Source organism: Scyliorhinus canicula, chromosome 16 (genome assembly GCF_902713615.1).
Source record: "Scyliorhinus canicula chromosome 16, sScyCan1.1, whole genome shotgun sequence".
NCBI classification, from domain to species: Eukaryota; Metazoa; Chordata; class Chondrichthyes; order Carcharhiniformes; family Scyliorhinidae; genus Scyliorhinus; species Scyliorhinus canicula.
Window position 1 is genome coordinate 90,745,421 of NC_052161.1, and position 19,391 is coordinate 90,764,811.

The window sequence follows — 19,391 nt, forward strand, 5'->3', positions numbered from 1 at the left end:
CTGCAAGTTCTCCCTGTGTCTGCGTGGGTTTTTCCGGGTGCTCCGGTTTCCTCCCACAGTCCAAAGATGTGCAGATTAGGTGGATTGGCCATGATAAATTGCCCCGGTGTCCAAAAAGATGAGGTGGAGTTACTGGGTTACGGGGATCGGGTGGAGGCGTAAGGTGCTCTTTCCAAGAGCCAGTGCAGACTCGATGGGCCGAATGGCCTCCTTCTGCATTGTAAATTCTGTGATTCTATCGACATTTTGGCCCGAGGCTGCTGCAATGGGAAGCAGACAGGAGGTTCAAAAGTAAAAACATTAACAAACTATTTATTAATAACAAGAGGAAAAGCTGAATATATTGAGGATGAACAGAACAATGATCCAACAAATCTACCTAATCCCAGAACCCACTGACCTGCCCCCAGACCCACACAAGACAGACACACATGACGGGAATGGAGGGGAAAGGTTTAAACTGAAAAGGGGATTAATAGTTATGAGATTGTTCTTTGCTGCTGACATGGCTCTTTGTAGCCAGTGATCTCCTAACCATGTATCGAATCTGAAACTGCCGGTTGTAGAAAGCTCTCTAAATCAGCAGGCAGAGAGAGAGAGAGATTCAAAGCTGCCTGGTGCCTGGATCTCTTCCCAGTCCACCCAAAACAATACCGCACTCTTCACAAGATCCTCGTTCCTACTGGAACTTTCTGCCTGGCCCCACCAACCGCAGCCCCATAGGAAATTGTACATTCTGATTGGCTGCTTGTCAAGTCTTCAAATCATCATCACCAGTTCTACTACAGAACCTAAAGGGGATGTCCCAGCTTAATCCATCACAATAGGGGTTCCAACTCAGCCAAAAATCTATAGTTTAAACAGAAATCCCAGATGGTGTGGCAACATTGCAGCAGCTTAACGGGAAGACAGGCAGCAGGGAGGGGATAAAAAGGAAAATACAGAGCTGACAAAAAGGATCATACAACAGTATCTTAACATCTGTATCAATCCAAAACTAATCCCACTTTCCCAATCTCTCCCCATAGCCCTGCATCAATCCCCAAACTAATCCCTCTCTTGCCCATTCTCTCACCTCGCTGTGCTCCCATCCACCCATTTCCATTTCCCTTCCTCAGCGCCATCCGTTAGTCCAATCCAATAATTTTCTTTCTTGTCCTTGATGAATCCGAAGATAGAATTCTGCAGCAGAAATAAAAATGCAATTTGAGCAGTTTTTCTTACAGCCTCAATTCACACACACAGCTCTGCATCTTTGTATTCACACTGTTCCTGTCCCTGTGTCATACCTGTCCTGGGAGTGTTTGATGGGGACAGTTTAGAGGAAGCTTTACTCTGTATCTAACCCCGTGCTGTCCCTGTCCTGGGAGTGTTTGATGGGGACAGTGTAGAGGGAACTTTACTCTGTATCTAACCCCGTGCTGTCCCTGTCCTGGGAGTGTTTGATGGGGACAGTTTAGAGGAAGCTTTACTCTGTATCCAACCCCGTGCTGTACCTGTCCTGGCAGTGTTTGATATGACAGTGTAGAGGGAGTTTTACTCTGTCTCTAACTCCGTACTGTACCTGTCCTTGGAGTGTTTGATGGGAACAGTGTAAAGGAAGCTTTACTCTGTGTCTAACCCCATGTTGTACCTGCCCTGAGAGTCTTTGATAGGGATAGTTTAGCGGGAGCTTTACTCTGTATCTAACCCCGTGCTGTACCTGTCCTGGGAGAGTTTGATGGGGACAGTGTAGAGGGAGCTTTGCTCTATATCTAACCCCGTGCTGTACCTGTCCTGGGAGTGTTTGATGAGACAGATGAGAGGGACTTTACTCTGTACCTATAATAATAATAATCTTTATTAGTGTCACAAGTAGGCTTACATTAACATTGCAATGATGTTACTGTGAAAATCCCCCAGTCGCCACACTACGGCGCCTGTTCGGGTACAATGAGGGAGAATTCAGAATGTCCAATTCATCTAACAAACACGTCTTTCGGGACTTGTGGGAGGAAATCGGAGCACCCAAAGGAAACCCACGCAGACACGGAGAGAAAGCGCAGACTCCGCATCGACAGTGACCCACGTTGGGAATCGAACGCGGTCCTGGTGTTGTGAGGCAGCAGTGCTGACCACTGTGCTACTGTGTCGTCCCAAACCCCATGCCGTATCTGTCCCAAGAGTGTTTGATGGGGACAGTGCCGTGGGAGCTTTACTCTGTATCTAACCCCGTGTTGTCCCTGTCCTGGGAGTGTTTGATGGGGACAGTGTAGATGGAGCTTTACTGTTTAGCACAGGGCTAAATCGCTGGCTTTTAAAGCAGACCAAAGCAGGCCAGCAGCACGGTTCAATTCCCGTAACAGCCTCCCTGAACAGGCGCCGGAATGTGGCGACTAGGGGCTTTTCACAGTAACTTCATTTTAGGGGCTGATTTAGTTCGCTGGGCTAAATCGCTGGCTTTTAAAGCAGACCAAGCAGGCCAGCAGCACGGTTCGATTCCCGTATCAGCCTCCCCGGACAGGCGCCGGAATGTGGCGACTAGGGGCTTTTCACAGTAACTTCATTGAAGCCTACTCGTGACAATAAGCGATTTTCATTTCATTTCATTTCATCTAACCCCGTGCTGTACCTGTCCTGGGAATGTTTGATGGGGACAGTGTAGAGGGAGCTTTACTCTATCTAATCCCGTGCTGTACCTGTCCTGGGAGTGTTTGATGGGGACAGTGTAGAGGGAGCTTTACTCTGTATCTAACCCCGTGCTGTACCTGTCCTGGGAGTGTTTGATGGGGACAGTGTAGAGGGAGCTTTACCCTGTATCTAACCCCGTGCTGTACCTGTCCTGGGAGTGTTTGATGGGGACAGTGTAGAGGGAGCTTTACTCTGTATCTGACCCCGTCCGTGCTGCACCTGTCCTGGGAATGTTTGATGGGGACAGTGTAGTGGGAGATTCTCTCTCTGACTCATACTGACAGATGCTGGCATCATTCTCACCTCTTCCTCTCGTGTATTTATAATGATGAGGTGTGAGTTGTGGGATTCACATTGTTGTTTTGCATTATTCCAGTTTCTTTCATCCGCTGAGAAGTTATAGCATTTCTGGTTATGAGCTTCCCAGCCACGCGGACAGAGAGACTCTGAAAATTAATTAAGAATTTAATCAGTGAGATACATTGGATCACGAGGAGGCCATTCAGCCCCTTTTTACCCTGTTATACAGGAACAGGAGGAGGTCCATTTAGCCCCTCACAAGACTGTAGCACAGGAACAGGAGGAGGTCCATTCAGCCCCTCAGAAGCCTGTTACACAGGAGGCGGCCATTCAGCCCTTCTCGATCCTGTTACACAGGAACAGGAAGAGACCCATTCAGCCCCTCTCGAACCTATGGCACAGGAACAGGAAGAGACCCATTCAGCCCCCTCTCAAACCTGTTACACAGAAACAAGAGGAGGCCCATTGATTCCCCCCTCAAGCCTATAACACAGGACCAAGAGGAGACTCATTCAGCCTGTCTCAATCTTTTTGAGACATTTATCTCATTTATCTCTGTTTGATCATTTCTTCATCTTAACTTCCAGCCTCAGTTCCGTCATCCCAGAATGCCAACAATAATCTCTCAATCTGAGTTTTGAGTTTCCAATTGACCTTCAGTCTCCAGAGTTGTTTTTGTTTGCCAGAGATTTCCTGGTTTCCGCTCCCCTTCATGTGAAAAAGTCTCTCCTGTCACCACCCCTAAATGTCACGTCTCAAATTTCAATCTTCTTCCCCCTTATTCTGGACTGTGTAACAGCCCCCCCCCCCCACCCCCATCCCACTGTCTCCCAACCACCACCTCAGTTTTGGATCAGAGGAAATAGCTCCTCTCTCAAGTCAATTGAATCTCTTTATTACTTTGAACGCTTTGGGTAACGGTTGCCATGGTTTCATCTGTAGCCCTCAGACTTTGAGTTTGGTTCACTCGCCTGCACTTTATCAAATTCCTCTAATCCTTTGGACATATCTCGGTCAGTTCAGCCTCTGGCCTGTCCCAAACTTCAGGAAACACCAGCCCAGTGACTACAGCCTGACCTCATTGGTGCCTGAGGCCTTGTAAGGAGCTAAGGCCCCACTCTCTCCCTCTATGATATATGTTGGCACAGTGACACATTGGTTAACACTGCTGTCTCACAGCATCAGGGTCCCGGGTTCCATTCGGCCTTGGGTGACTTGGCGCGAATGAACCCCCTAGCTGCAGGGTTCAAGTTCAAAGGGAATTCTACAAAGGCCACCTCCATTGCATTGGCCACAAGTCTCTCCTAGTCTGCTGAGACAAAAGACCTCGTAGCCTCCACTCGCATCCTTAACCTTTGGAAACTTTACAATCTGAGGAACCCAGGCAAAGGGTTTCCCAACACCAAGGTGGAGAGGTAGGGAGTCATGTGATATGACACCGCCCTCCCTCCCCATGCTGTCGAGCTGCAGCGATCTGTAATATTGCCTGTGGAGCGGCAAAGCTCAGACTTCCATCAGTAAGTGGCAGTTCAGGTCTGGAGTTCACTTCAGGTGAGCGGCTGGCTCCCCATCCAACTGTTTCTACTGGAACATCTGAAATTCCACATGTCACGGTTCAGACACAAAACATAAAATCATTTATACATTCATCAGGCAGACTATTTTCTAAAGTCTTTTTATTGTCTCGTGCTGTTAAAAAAATGGAGAATTGCTGGGCCAGCAAATGGTTCGGCCAGTCACCTGATACCTTGCAGCAGGTCAAAGGTTACAATGGCCATGTGAGCGGGGTGTCCACTCCAGCCAACTCCGATCAAAGGAAAACCTTCGCAAGTCGTAATGTCCCACAACGGTGCCAATGGCCGAAGGTTTAGCAGTCTCAGCACCATGGTTTCAACAAAGAAAACGTCAGTTCCTTAACCTGACACCAGTGTCTCCAAAAACAGAAAGAATCTCGACTTCCATCAAACCTCAAAGATCCCAGTCACCCAACATTGGGGAGGTAGGTCACATGACACCCACCGCAGCCCCCCCAAACACACACACACACACACACACACAAACTGCATGATGATATTGCCCTTTGGAACTGAATTTTGGCAGTTAATGTCTGACTTTCCAATGTGAGCAGATCCCCAGGCAACAACCTGCGCTGTCGACCACCCAGCTGGATGCAACTGGAAGACCTCTGACCCCCGTCAAACCTGCCAACTGCCGGAATCTTGGAACCCGTGCCTCCCAACTGAATCATAGAACATAGAACAGTACAGCACAGAACAGGCCCTTCGGCCCTCAATGTTGTGCCGAGCAATGATCACCCCACTTAAACCCACGTAACCCGTATACCCGTAACCCAACAATCCCCCATTAACCTTACACTACGGGCAATTTAGCATGGCCAATCCACCTAACCCGCACATCTTTGGACTGTGGGAGGAAACCGGAGCACCCGGAGGAAACCCACGCACACAGGGGGAGGACGTGCAGACTCCACACAGACAGTGACCCAGCCGGGAATCGAACCTGGGACCCTGGAGCTGTGAAGCATTGATGCTAACCACCATGCTACCGTGAGGCCCCTATCATTCTGCATTCCTCCTCCTGTCATACCAGCCTCACTCTGAGAAAGACATTCAACAATCAACCAACCTCCCCTCCCCCTCGGAACAAACATTTCCAGTTGATTCATGATTCTGGACACGTGAAAATCTGACATTTGTATTTCATTGTGATCCTGCCGGAACCCTCTTCCTTTTTCCTCAACTCCGATTTATTGTGTGTGTGTAAAAAGGGATGGAATGTGTGAAACCCCTCTCAACCCCAACAGTTGGATGGGGAGCCAGATGTGTGTAAAAATAAACCAACCCTTTCATTTACAGCTTACCCCAAGAAAGGTTGGAACCTTTCCAAAGTTAAGGGCTGGGGAAATTATGCCACCATTTATAAAGAGGGAATCAGAATTTTAAAAAGCATATTTTTATTCCTGGAGGGCTGGAGAGAGGGAAAATCGATGGTTTAAATTAACCCACCCCTCCTGACCATGACAAATACCACTGACTGTGAGACTGATTCCTCTCTGCATGCCTTCATCATTGTGGAAGTCATCTCTCATGGAAAAATCAATTATCCAGCATCAGTCATCAACCTGCCGACCTCGGCGAAGGAATACTCCATAGGATTTTTGATGCTGGTCTTTGGACAAGTGTGAAACAATAATTATTTCCACTGGAGTCTCTGTACTGTGTCTCTTACATTCTCTAATCACCCAGCTCCCTTCACCCTTACCCCCCCCCCCCCCCACTCTCTTTTATCCTGCATGTTGATTAGGAGGCAAACTTGCAACCCTCATCCAGTGCCAGCCTGTGCCTGAATAAACTGACCCTCCGAGTTCATACTGTCTTGGGTTTCTGGTGGGATGATTGCCAGAAATTAGGAACTCGCAAAAAACGGTGGGGTTGTCCTTACGAAGGATGGAATCAAAAACACGTTTATCGGATGAGGATGTGCTGAGAGGACTTATGGAAGGTGGTTCTCCTGCTAGGAAATCAAATTTATACCCAAAATTAGCCCACCAGATCCAGGGAAAAAGCACACCTCGTCACCCTCTTCAACCCACAAAAGACGATACAAGCCAACAATCGCAATGTCAAGCAGCAGCTGCACCAGAGGCTGCAAGGTAACCACGAGAGGCACCAGGAGCCTGGACAAGCCACCGAGCGAGAAACGGACCCACGAGGCAAGGAAGCCCCTGATGCAGAGGGGTCAAGGAACAGTGCAAGGAATCCCCCCTCACTGGGCGACGGCTGGGAGAAATTTCCCACCCGTGGGATGAAGGAGCTCAAGGATGGGACAAGGCTTGAGATCCAGGCAGCGGTCAAGGTGCCGATCACGGAAGCACTGGCCACCAGGCAGGGGGCCCTCGACAAAACGGACAGGCGAATAGAGGCTCAGGAAAACACGATCAGAGAACTGGAAAAGGCCTCCATGGACCAAAGTGACCAGATGGTCGCTCGAGAGGTGGACAGAGCAAGGGAAGCCTGAAGGGGGAGTTGGGGGAACCAAGAAAACCGGTCAAGGCGCCAAAACCTCAGAATAGTGGGTCTGCCAGAGGGAACCGAAGGCAGAACCCCCCGGACTATGTGGCCCAGATGCTGGGAAATCTGTTGGGGAGGGGCAGCTTCCCCTGCCCGCCAGAGATAGACAGGGCACACAGACACTCCAACCCAAACCCAAGGCCAGAGAGCAACCGAGGGCAATAATTGTGAAGATGCACCTGTACTGAGACTGGGAAAGGATCCTGAGATCCTTTCCTGATCCTGGCCTGAGGGACAGGCAGCAAAAACCTGCCACAGGGAGAGGTAATAATTCATCAAGACAATGGGCAGACCTGGCAAAGTGCCGGACCAAATTCAACAGAGCGAAGATGGCCCTGTTCAGAAATGGGGCAAAGCTGGATGCTTTGCCCAGCCAAGCTTTGGGTAACCTACCAGCACAACATAGAACATAGAATTTACAGTGTAGAAGGAGGCCATTCGGCCCATCAAGCCTGCAGCAGCCCTTGGAAAGAGCATCCCACTTCAGCCCGCAACTCCGCCCCATACCCGTAACCCAGCAACCCCACTCAACCCCTTTGGACACTAAGGGTAATTTAGCATGGCCAATCCACCTAACCTGCATGTGTTTGGGAGGAAACCAGAGCACGCGGAGGAAACCCACGCACACGCGGGGAGAACGTGCAGACTTCGCACAGTGACCCAAGCCGGGAATCAAACCAGGGACCCTGGAGCTGTGAAACGACAATGTTAACACCACTGTGCTACCGCACCGTTCCCTCTTGGAGCACGGCTTTACAGAGCCGGCAGAAGTGGACATGTTCTCCCTAAAGAACAGGCTGGGAAAGCAGCAGCAGAAGCAGAGGTGAAACCTTCACCCTGGAAAGACTGAGAAACTGGGAGACAATTTGTGCGGGACTGTTCCGCTTCATTCTTAAACCAAAAGCTGAGGCACGGCGAAGAGGGGGCGAGAGCAGCGGGGCGCAGAAATAGGGGAGAAAGAGGAAGAGGGCAAAGGGAACAAAAACAGTGGGCAGAGGGAAAACTCAGACCAGTCCCGGGAGGGGGATCACCACACTAGTGGGAAAGCCAGCGTCAGGATGTGCGAGAGAGAAGGGCATCTATGGTGAGGGAGAGAGCGCCTGGCAAGCGGGGCGGCAAACATCACAAGAAGGTAGACAGCAGGGGGACAGAAGTGGGGGGACAAGAGAGAGGGGGACACTAGCAGAAGGGGCAAGAGCGGGGGAAAAGGCGCAAAACCACAGCGGGACCAAAGGAACAAGGCAGGGTAGGGGGGGAGGGGGGCGGGGGGCTCGAGGCTGCCTGATGCACGATCAATTGCACAAAGACAAGAGTTGGATGCAATCGTGGCTTTATTACACTGAGATATGTGGCCTCCTGCAGCAGCTGTCGAAGTGGCTGCTGTACGGGAAGCACACATATTTATACTCCGCCTACTGAGCGGAGCCAGCAGGCAGGGAACTACCTTACCACAAAACACCTACACTGACATCCTCTATATACAATATATACATCAGTGGTGACTACCACACTGCCTACAACAGAGAACAACACGGCACCGCAAACAGCCACTTTGGAGGGTCCCCAAACAAAGGAAAATCCCAGAGTGCAGGGGCACATCCACATGGCGCACACATAGTTGGCTGCCATGTTGGGTGGTCCTGGGACAAAGGGAAACCCTGGTGTGCAGGGGCCCAGCCTCATGGACGGTAAAGTGACCGCAGCCATTTGTATGCCCCCCTAACAAAGGGAAACCCCGGTGCGCAGGGACGCCTCCACAAGGTAAATATGGTTGAAAAAAACCCCATCAGAATTGTCATCTGGAACAGGGGACTTAACGGCCCAGTGAAAAGATCCAGACTCCCCACCATCTGAAAAGTATAAAAGCCAACATCGTCTTCCTCCAAGTGACCCACTTGGGGGAGAAGGACTGCAGGTAAGAAAAGGCTCCGGAGGACAGACCTACTTTTCATGTCACAGAATGAGAGCGAGGGGGGTAACCATACTGATAAATAAGAGATGTTTTCAGTGACAAGCACGGTTACGGACCCAGGAGGTCAGTACGTCATGGTCAGCGCTGTTCTGGACGGGGCACCAATGGTCCTCGTTAATGTGTATGTTCCCAACTGGAATGACACGGAATTTATAACAAAGACCATGGCAGAAATCCCCAACGTAAACACACTCCGATTTATCATGGATGGAGACTTTAACTGTGTACAGGACCCACGGACAACTCAAGCCCCAAAGCAGGGAAGATCTTCAACATGATGAAATAACTTGACACATTCATGGAGCAGATGGGGGCAGTGGACCTTCTTCACCCAGGTATATTCCGGATTGACTTCTTTGTAGTGGGGTAATCGGTGCTTCCAAGGCTAGTAAAAGCGGAATGCTCCACAATTGTAATCTCTGGCCACAGTCCACACTACATGGACGTGGCGTAGGAGACGGGCCGTAGCCAACGCTCCCCATGAAAGTTGGACACGGCCCTCCTCACCGACAAGGCTTCCAATAAGAAAATATCACAGGCCATAGAAGGGTATATTCCCAACAATCAGAACAGGGGGGTCTCACCCTTCATGCCCAGTGAGGCCCTGAAGGTTGTGACCTGGGGTGAGATTATTGCCTATAAAGTACGTAGAGCCAGGGAAGACGGTGGCTAGACAACAGCTAGTCGGCTCCATACTGGAGGTAGATCGGTGATACTCCACGGCCCTGACCTTAGAGCTTCTGGCGGAGAAGTAAAAGCTGAAAATGGGCTTTGACCTACTCTCCGCGAGGAAAGCGGTGCACCAACTCCACCAGGAATGGGGCCCTTTACGGACACAGAGACCAAGCCACCGCCTGCTGGCTCAACAGCTGAGAAGGCAGGCAGCCACGAGGTAATAGCTGAGGTTAAATACAGCAAAGGCCAACTAATAATAGAGCCAGAAAAGGTCAACGAAGCATTTCGAGGCCTTCTACCAGGGGCTGTATGTCTCTGAGCCCCCGGAAGGGACTTGAGGATGAAGCAGTTCCTCAATGGACTGGACATGCCAGTCATGGAGGAGGATGGGAGGTGGGGACAGGAAGCATCGCTAGAATTGGGAGAAATCATGGACAGCATTAACGCCGTGCAGGCGGGGAAGGAGCCGGGACCAGGTGAACTCCTGGCAGACTCCTATAAGAAATTTGTGACAGCACTGGCCCTGCACCATGGGGGATGTTCATGGACTCGCTGGCAAGGCCCACCCTGCTGCCTACACTAGCACAAACCTCAGTTTCGCTGATACCCAAGAAAGACAAAGACCCAGCAGAATGCGGGTCCAACAGACCCATTCCGCTGCTCAATGTAGATGCGAAAATACTGGCCACAATTCTAGCCAAGTTACAGGAGAATTGCAAACGTGAGGTGGTGTGAGAAGACCAGATGGGCTTTGTGAAATGTAGACAGCTAATGTCGAACATCAGCCACCTACTAAACGTGATAATGACCCCCACCCGGGGAGAGTACACCAGAGGTAATCATCTCCTTGGGCACGAAAAGGCCCATGCCAGAGTCGAGTGGAAGTACCTCATCGAGGTACTGGAACGGTTTGGGCTCGGAGCAGGGTTCACCGCCTGGGTGAAACTCCTGTACAGCGCTCCCATGGCAAGCGTGCAGACAAACACCACCAGCTCTAAATACTTCCAGTTGCACAATGGCACAAGATAGGGATGCCCGCTGTACCCACTGCTGTTTGCCCTGGCGATCGGGCCACTAGCACTCTCGCTCAGAACCAACAAAGAACTGGAAGGGGATCGGAGAGGAACCACAGAACACAGAGTCTCGCTCTATGCGGATAACCTGCTCTTCCATGTCGCAGACCCCCAAAGCAGCATGGAAGAGATCATTGTGCTCTTTTAAGAGTTTGGAGCCTTTTCAGGCTACAAACTCAACCTGAGCAAAAGTGAAATCTTCCCGGTGAACCCATAAGGGAGAGGGGCAGAACTGGAGGGACGGCCATTTTAACAGGCCCAAAACAAACTTCGCTACCAAATCGTCCATGACTGGACACGGATCTACAAGCAGAACCTGACCAGCCTGGAGGAGGAAGTTAAAAAGGACCTGCAGAGGTGGGACACACTCCCACTCTCCCTGGCGGGGAGGGTGCAGAAGATCTTGGTGAACCAATGCCCAAGTTCCTCTTCCTGTTTAGAACCATACAGAACCATATCCCCAAGGCCTTTTGCAACACAGTAGAAATATGATCATGGTGTGTGTGTGGGAGGGGGGGGGGGGGGGGGGGGGGAAGAGGTGGGGGGGGGGGGGGGGGAGAACCCAATGATCCCTAAAAAAGTCCTGCAAAGAACAAGAAGCATGGTAGACCTGGTCCTCCCAATCCGGCAATATTACCATGAAGCAGCAACAGTGGGAAGAGTAAAGGATCGATAAAGAAACCAGAAGCTGAATGGGTAAGAGTGGAGGAGGGTTCCTACACAAGGATGTCCCTCTGGGCCCTGGCCACAGCGACGCTCCCATCCCCACTGGCCAAGCTCTCTACAAGCCCAGTGGTAATAGCCACACTCCAGTCCTGGAACCAGCTAAGACAACACTTCGGTCTAACTGAGATGTCCACCAAGGTCCCCATCTGCAACAACAAAATGGACGCCACCTTCAGAAGGTGGAGACAGGGCGGGGGAACATTGACAGTTAGGGACTTCTACAGGGATAACAGACTGACAACAATCGAGGAACTGACAGAGAATCTCGAACTGACCGGGTGGAACAAGTTAAGAGACATACAAATTAAAAACATCCTACATAGGGAAACATAGACACACCCACAGACGATGAGACAATCACTATTAGAAGCACTGCTAGATGCAGAAAACTTGGGGGGGGGGGGGAAGCAGCGGGTACCTGTATGGGCGACCGCTGGGGAAGGCACGCTCCCCACTGGAAGAGGCAAGAGAAAAATTGGAATAAGAGCTAGGGTTTGAAATAGGTTGGGGACTCAAGAGTGAAGCACTGAACAGGGTCAACTCCTCCGCCCCTTGCACAAGGCTAAGCCTAATGCATCTGGAAGTGGGGCACAGATCCTGAATAAACAGATGCTTCTCGGAGGTGGAGGAGCAATGTGAACAATGCCAGAGAGGCCTGGATAACCATGTCCATGTGTTCTGGAGTTGCCTCAGACTTGACGGGTTCTGGACATCCTTCTTTGAGCCCAAGGTTGTGGGATGAGGGTGGTGCCGTGCCCGAAAGTGGCAGTCTTCAGGTTTTTAGAGCAGCCAGATCTCGTTATGCAGAGGACGGCCGACGCCCCAGCCTTTACCTCCTTAACCGCCCACCGAAGAATCCTGCTCGGCTGGCGATCGGCAGCACCACCTAAAGCTGTAGACTGGCTGTCCGACCTGTCGGAATTTATCCAACTGGAGAAAATCAAATTCACCATCCGGGGCTCGGAATGGGGATTCCACAAGACATGGAGGCCATTCATCAACTTGTTCCAGGCCTTCTTTGTAGCCAACAGCCACCAGACCAAGGGGAGGGGGGACTCACAGAGGGAGCCCAGACACCAACGAAAATGGAGAGGGGGGGGGAGAGGAGGGAACAGAGAGACACTAAAACCAACCACAGCCCACGGGAGGGAGTGGTACCACCCTCCAAACCAAATGGTTGTAAATACAGTAAACTAAATAAGAATAACTTACCACAATGTAACATATGTATCACTGTGCTACCCCACTATGTACAGGAGAGATGAACTGATGAACCAGCGAATAAAGAAAATACGCCCGATAGTGAGAAGGTGAGGGGGTCTCCGGGAAGTGGGAAAGTTGAGGTTAGGCGGCTCATTCAATTGCTGGGCATTTTTAGATTGCAGACTGTAACTGATGTGTACAGATTTCTGTATGTTAATTTTTGTTGTGTATAAAAAGAAATAACTCAAATAAAAACATTTTTAAAAACACATTTTTCTCCACAGACAGCTGCATGATTCTCCGATGCCGCGCCGGGTCGGAGAAACTCCGGGGGAGGGTGCGAATCCCGTGACGCCGCTCCGAGGCCGGGCCGCCGATTCTCCGGTCGCTGGAGAATCGGCACCATTGCAGCGGCGCCAGTCGGGGGCCGCTGATTTCGGCCACCCCCCCACCCCGGCGATTCTTCACGCTCGATGGGCCGAATGCCCGCCGAGTCCTTCCGGCGTCGTTCGTGTGTGGTCCCATCCAGCGGGACCTCGGAGTTCTGGCTGTGGGGACCGTTCTGTTGGGGGGGGGGGAAGAGGGGATCCGACTCCCGGTGGGGACCCACGGGGTGCTACCGATCGACGGGCGGGCGAGTTCCGGGAGTGGGGGCCTATGTTTTCCGCGCAGGGTCCCTGTAGGGCTCTGCCATGTTGCGTGGGGGGTGGTGCAGACGCCTACCCACGTGCATGCGCAGACCCACGCCGGCCATGGCACACATGCGCGGACCTGCGTCGGCCATGGTCGGGTACATATCGGCTTTTGGAGCTTCCTGAAGCGCTCCAGTGCCATGCTGGCCCCCTTTGCGGCACAGGATCGCTGCTCCTAGTGGCCAGATGACACCGTCGTGAAACGCTCCGGTGTTTACAACGGCGTCAACACTTAGCCTCATTATCGGAGAACCCAGCCCCATATCAGGGCTGTTATGAATTTTGTAAAAAAAAGTCTGTCCCTAATGGCTTTGAGAGGTGGATTGGAGAGTGGGTGGGAGAACAGGGAGTCAGGAATCCCAGAAAGGGACAAACTGGAGGGGAAACAGGGAGTCAGCAACCCCATTTCAGGAGACACTGGGGAGGTGCAGTGGGTAAAGGGGAACTGTTAGTTCATACTCACCTGCTACGTTTCGGAAAGTACTGCAGAGCGAGTTTGCCGTCTTATTTCTCTGAGCAAAGGCCGCAGACAGGTTTTGGATCTTTCCCTCAAGGTTTGTCTGGTTCTGCATAGACTCTGACAAGGTCCTGTTCAACAGGTCAGCACGCTGGCGTTCAATGGCTTGATCATTTTGAAATGCATCTAACATCTGGTTCACTAGAAGAACTGAGAGATGGAGAATGAATGAGAGAGGAAAATGTGGGGTAAAAAACGATGTTACAGTGAGGGGTGTGGGATATATCAGAGTGTTACAGTGAGGGGTGTGGGGTATATCAGAGTGTTACAGTGAGGGGTGTGGGTATATCAGAGTGTTACAGTGAGGAGTGTGGGTATATCAGAGTGTTACAGTGAGGGGTGTGGGTTATATCAGAGTTTTATAGTGAGGGGTGTGGGTTATATCAGAATGTTACAGTGAGGGGTGTGGGATGTATCAGAGTGTTACAGTGAGGGGTGTGGGATATATCAGAGTGTTACAGTGAGGGGTGTGGGGTATATCCGAGTGTTACAGTGAGGGGTGTGGGTATATCAGAGTGTTACAGTGAGGGGTGTGGGTATATCAGAGTGTTACAGTGAGGGGTCAGGGTTATATCAGAATGTTACAGTGAGGGGTGTGGGATATATCAGAGTGTTACAGTGAGGGGTGTGGGATATATCAGAATGTTACAGTGAGGCGTGTGGGGTGTATCAGAGTGTTACAGTGAGGGGTGTGGGTTATATCAGAATGTTACAGTGAGGGGTGTGGGTTATATAAGAATGTTACAGTGAGGGGTGTGGGTTAAATCAGAATGTTACAGTGAGGGGTGTGGGTTATATCAGAATGTTACACTGAGGGGTGTGGGTTATATCAGAGTGTTACAGTGAAGGGTGTGGGTTATATCAGAATGTTACAGTGAGGGGTGTGGGTTATATCAGAAGTTACAGTGAGGGGTGTGGGTTATATCAGAATGTTACAGTGAGGGGTGTGGGTTATATCAGAGTGTTACAGTGAGGGCTGTAGCGTATATGGGCAGCACAGTAGCACAGTACGATCGGCAGCACCATCTGAAGCTGCAGACTGGCTGTGTGACTTGTCGGAATTTCTCCAACTGGAGAAAATCAAATTCACCATCCGGGGCTCGGAATGGGGCTTCCACAAGGCGTGGAGGCCATTCACCAACTTGTTCCTGGACCGGTTGGTAGTCAGCAGCCAACAGACCAAGGGAGGGGGAGGGAGGTGGAGGAAACAAGGGGACACAGAAACCAACCACAGTCTTTGGGGGAGGGGGTGGGGCAGCAGAACCCCCTACCCTCAGACCAAATAGTTGTAAATACAGCCAACTCAATAACAACTTACCACAATGTAACTTATGTATCACTGTGCAACCCCACTATGTACAGGAGAGATGAACCAGCGAATAAAGAGAACACGCCCGATAGCAAGAAAGGGAGGGAGTCTCCGGGAAGTGGGGGAGTTGGGGTTGGAGGCTCATTCAACTGCTGGGCATTTGTAGATTGTAAATTATAACTGATGTGTACAGATTTATTTATCTTAATTTATGTTGCGTATAAAAAGAAAAAACTCACATAAAAACATTTTCACAAACACGTGTATCTCCACAATCAGCTTCTGAGAGACAATTATGAATTTTAGGAAACAAATCTGTCCTTAACGGCTTTGCGAGGTGGAATGGGGGGTGGGGGAGAAGAGCAAGCCAGGAATCCCAGAAATGAACAAAATGGGGGAGGTGCAGTGGGGAAAGAGGAATGGTTAGTTCATACCCACCTGATACATTTCGGAAGGTATTGCAGAGCGAGTTTGCCGTATCATTGGCCTGAGCAAAGGCCACAGACAAGTTCTGGAGGATTCCCCCCAGGTTTGTCTGGTTCCGCACAGACTCAGACAAGAGCCTGTTCAACAGGTCGGCACACTGGCGTTCACTGGCTTGATCATTTTGAGATGCATCTGACTTCTGGTTCAATAGAAGAACTGGGAGGTAAAGAAAGAATGTAAAAAGTGTGTGTTACAGTGAGGGGTGTGGGATATATCAGAGTGTTACAGTGATGGGTGTGGGATATATCAGAGAGTTACAATGAGTGGTGTGGGATACATCAGAGAGTTACAATGAGTGGTGTGGGATATATCAGAGTGTTACAATGAGGGGTGTGGGATATATCAGAGTGTTACAGTGAGGGGTGTGGGATATATCAGAGTGTTACAGTGAGGGGTGTGGGATATATCAGAGTGTTACAATGAGGGGTGTGGGATATATCAGAGAGTTACAGTGAGGGATGTGGGATATATCAGAGAGTTATAGTGAGGGGTGTGGGATATATCAGAGTGTTACAGTGATGGGTGTGGGATATATCAGAGAGTTACAATGAGGGGTGTGGGATATATCAGAGAGTTACAATGAGGGGTGTGGGATATATCAGAGTGTTACAGTGATGGGTGTGGGATATATCAGAGAGTTACAATGAGTGGTGTGGGATACATCAGAGAGTTACAATGAGTGGTGTGGGATATATCAGAGAGTTACATTGAGGGGTGTGGGTTATATCAGAATATTACAGTTGTAATGGATATCACGTTCACCGCAGAATTCGGATTTAAAATATGGCATTAATACAAGCAGCATTCTAAATTCAAGATGGAATAAAACCACTCCAGCTAAAAGTCAGGTAGAGGTTCCCACCTGATGGGAGAGACTCCAAGCTGTTTCCAAGGACTCATTAATATCAAACAATTAGAGGCTCTTCTTTGACAGACCAATAAATATTTGAGACAAACTCCCCATACCTAGAAGTATTCAAAATATGGGAACAGATATACAAACATACAAATCCTTCTTAAACTATACCTTTGAGCACTTACGATAACACCTTCACAAAAGAGTCTGTTTTGATATCTGGAGAGAGTGACAACCCTGAAAAGAGACAGGCACCAAACGGTCCCTCCCTTGCCAATATATCTTAGAACCCTGGACAATTACACAGACACTACAACCATTAAAAGATCTATCAGTGATCGTACATCCAATTAGCCATTTGGCTATAGGTAATTAACCAGCAATAAATGCCAAGGTAACAACTGCCTTCCCGAACTGATAAGCAAGTTTTATGTATATAAGGAGAGGGGATTTTAGCAGAAGTATCTCTCTCTGATCCTGACTCCGCTTTTAGGGCAAGAGTCAGTTCTGTTCTCAGAAGCTTTCTCGTCGGACAAAACCTGTTGTAAGTATGTGTTTTGCAATAACTTCTTAGAAATGTACTAAGGAACAGATAGAGATACTTTAAGGATTTTTCCATGTTTAGATATCTCATTCGATTGAGAGAAGTTAGTATGTTAGTAGATAACTAGAAGGACTGTTTAGTCCACTTATACTTTAACTCTGCAATTCAGTATGTATCCATTGGTCGTGTTTTCACAATAAATATACTTTAATTAAAATCATACTGTGTGAAAATTAATCTCGAGGTTGATCTCCTGGAAGCTTATTTAGGAAGCCTAAGTAGGCAATAGGACCCATGACCTCAAGTGGTATCGATTTAGTTATGAGTGACGAATCTGAACTCTCCCTATAGAAAGTAACTGAGATCCTGTTTAACTGTCTGAGACCCGGAAAAGCATTCTCCCTTCGTGAGATCTATTCTGAGTCTTGGGAGGAAAACAGGTTTCCCTCTTTTGATAGGTTAACCTACGCATAGGTTAGTAATAGAGTATTATCAGGTCCGGAAAAACCTAAATCCACAACACAGTGAGGGGTGTGGGATATATCAGAGAGTTACAATGAGGGGTGTGGGATATATCAGAGTGTTACAATGAGGGTTGTGGGATATATCAGAGTGTTACAGTGAGGGGTGTGGGATATATCAGGGTGTTACAGTGAGGGGTGTGGGATATATCAGAGTGTTACAATGAGGGGTGTTGGATATATCAGAGAGTTACAGTAATGGGTGTGGGATATGTCAGAGAGTTACAATGAGGGGTGTGGGATATATTAGAGAGTTACAATGAGGGTATGGGATATATCAGTGTTACAGTGAGGGCTGTGGGATATATCAGAGAGTTACAGTGAGAGAAGTGGGATATATCAGTGTGTTAAAGTGAGGGCTGTGGCATATATCAGTGTTACAGTGGAGGGTGTGAGATATGTCAGGGTGTTACAATGAAGGGTGTGGGATATATCAGAGGGTTACATTAAAGGGTGTGGATATATAGAGTGTTACAGTGAGCAAAGTGGGGTATATCAGTGTTCAGCAGTGAGGGTTGTGGGGTAAATAAGAGTGTTACAGTGAGGGGTGCAGCATGTATCAGCTTGTTACAGTGAGGAGTGTGGAATATATCAGAGTGTTACAGTGGAGGGTGTGGAATATGTAAGCGTGTTTTAGTGAGGGATGTGCAATATATCAGAGTGTTACATTGAAAGTTTTGGGTGTATCAGTTTTACAGTGAGCGGGTATACCAGAGAGTTCCAGTGAAGGGTGTGGGATATATCAGTGAATCAGTTTGGTGTGTGAGATGAAACTGAGTGTTGCAGTGAGGGGTGAGGTATATATCAAAATGTGAAAGTGAGGGGTTTGGGAGATATTAGAGTGTTACAATGAGGGATTTGGGATATATCAGCGTCTAACAGTGAAGGCTGTGGCAAAAATCAGAGAGTTACAATGAGGGTTGTGTTGTATATCAGAGTGTTTTAGTGGGCGGTGTGGGGTCTATCAGAGTGTTTTAGTGGGCGGTGTGGGGGTCTATCAGAGTGTTTTAGTGGGCGGTATGGGGTCTATCAGAGTGTTTTAGTGGGCGGTGTGGGGTCTATCAGAGTGTTTTAGTGGGCGGTGTGGGGTCTATCAGAGTGTTTTAGTGGGCGGTGTGGGGTCTATCAGAGTGTTTTAGTGGGCGGTGTGGGGTCTATCAGAGTGTTTTAGTGGGCGGTGTGGGGTCTATCAGAGTGTTTTAGTGGGCGGTGTGGGGTCTATCAGAGTGTTTTAGTGGGCGGTGTGGGGTCTATCAGAGTGTTTTAGTGGGCGGTGTGGGGTCTATCAGAGTGTTTTAGTGGGCGGTGTGGGGTCTATCAGAGTGTTTTAGTGGGCGGTGTGGGGTCTATCAGAGTGTTTTAGTGGGCGGTGTGGGGTCTATCAGAGTGTTTTAGTGGGCGGTGTGGGGTCTATCAGAGTGTTTTAGTGGGCGGTGTGGGGTCTATCAGAGTGACACAGTGAGTGTTTGGGATATAATAGAATGTTACGCTGATGGGTGTGGGATGTATTGAAGTGTTCCAGTGAGGTTTATGGCATATATCAGAGTGTTACTGTGATGGGTGAGGATATATCAGAATGCCACAGGAATAGATGTGGGATATATCAGAGTGTTACAAGAGGGTTGTGTGATACATCTCAGTGTTGGAATGAGGGATATCCCAGTGTGTTACAGTGAGGGGTGTGGGATATATCAGAGGGTTACACTGTGGGTTGGGGGATATATCAGGGTGCTGCAATGGGGGATATGGGATATAT

At 49.3% G+C, this 19,391-nt stretch overlaps 1 protein-coding gene across 1 annotated transcript in view; it reads right to left on the reverse strand.

Moving 5' to 3' along the window:
- Positions 1 to 1,810: 1,810 nt before the first annotated feature.
- The window catches only part of LOC119951030 (oxidized low-density lipoprotein receptor 1-like), a 53,356-nt gene continuing 35,775 nt past the window's right edge, over positions 1,811 to 19,391 (reverse strand). The window contains exons 5-8 of the mRNA XM_038774064.1: positions 15,667 to 15,870; positions 13,866 to 14,069; positions 2,949 to 3,116; positions 1,811 to 1,821 (exon numbers count right to left, since the gene is read on the reverse strand). Coding sequence (XP_038629992.1) covers positions 1,811 to 1,821; positions 2,949 to 3,116; positions 13,866 to 14,069; positions 15,667 to 15,870 — 587 coding nt within the window. The remainder of the gene's footprint in view (positions 1,822 to 2,948; positions 3,117 to 13,865; positions 14,070 to 15,666; positions 15,871 to 19,391) is intronic.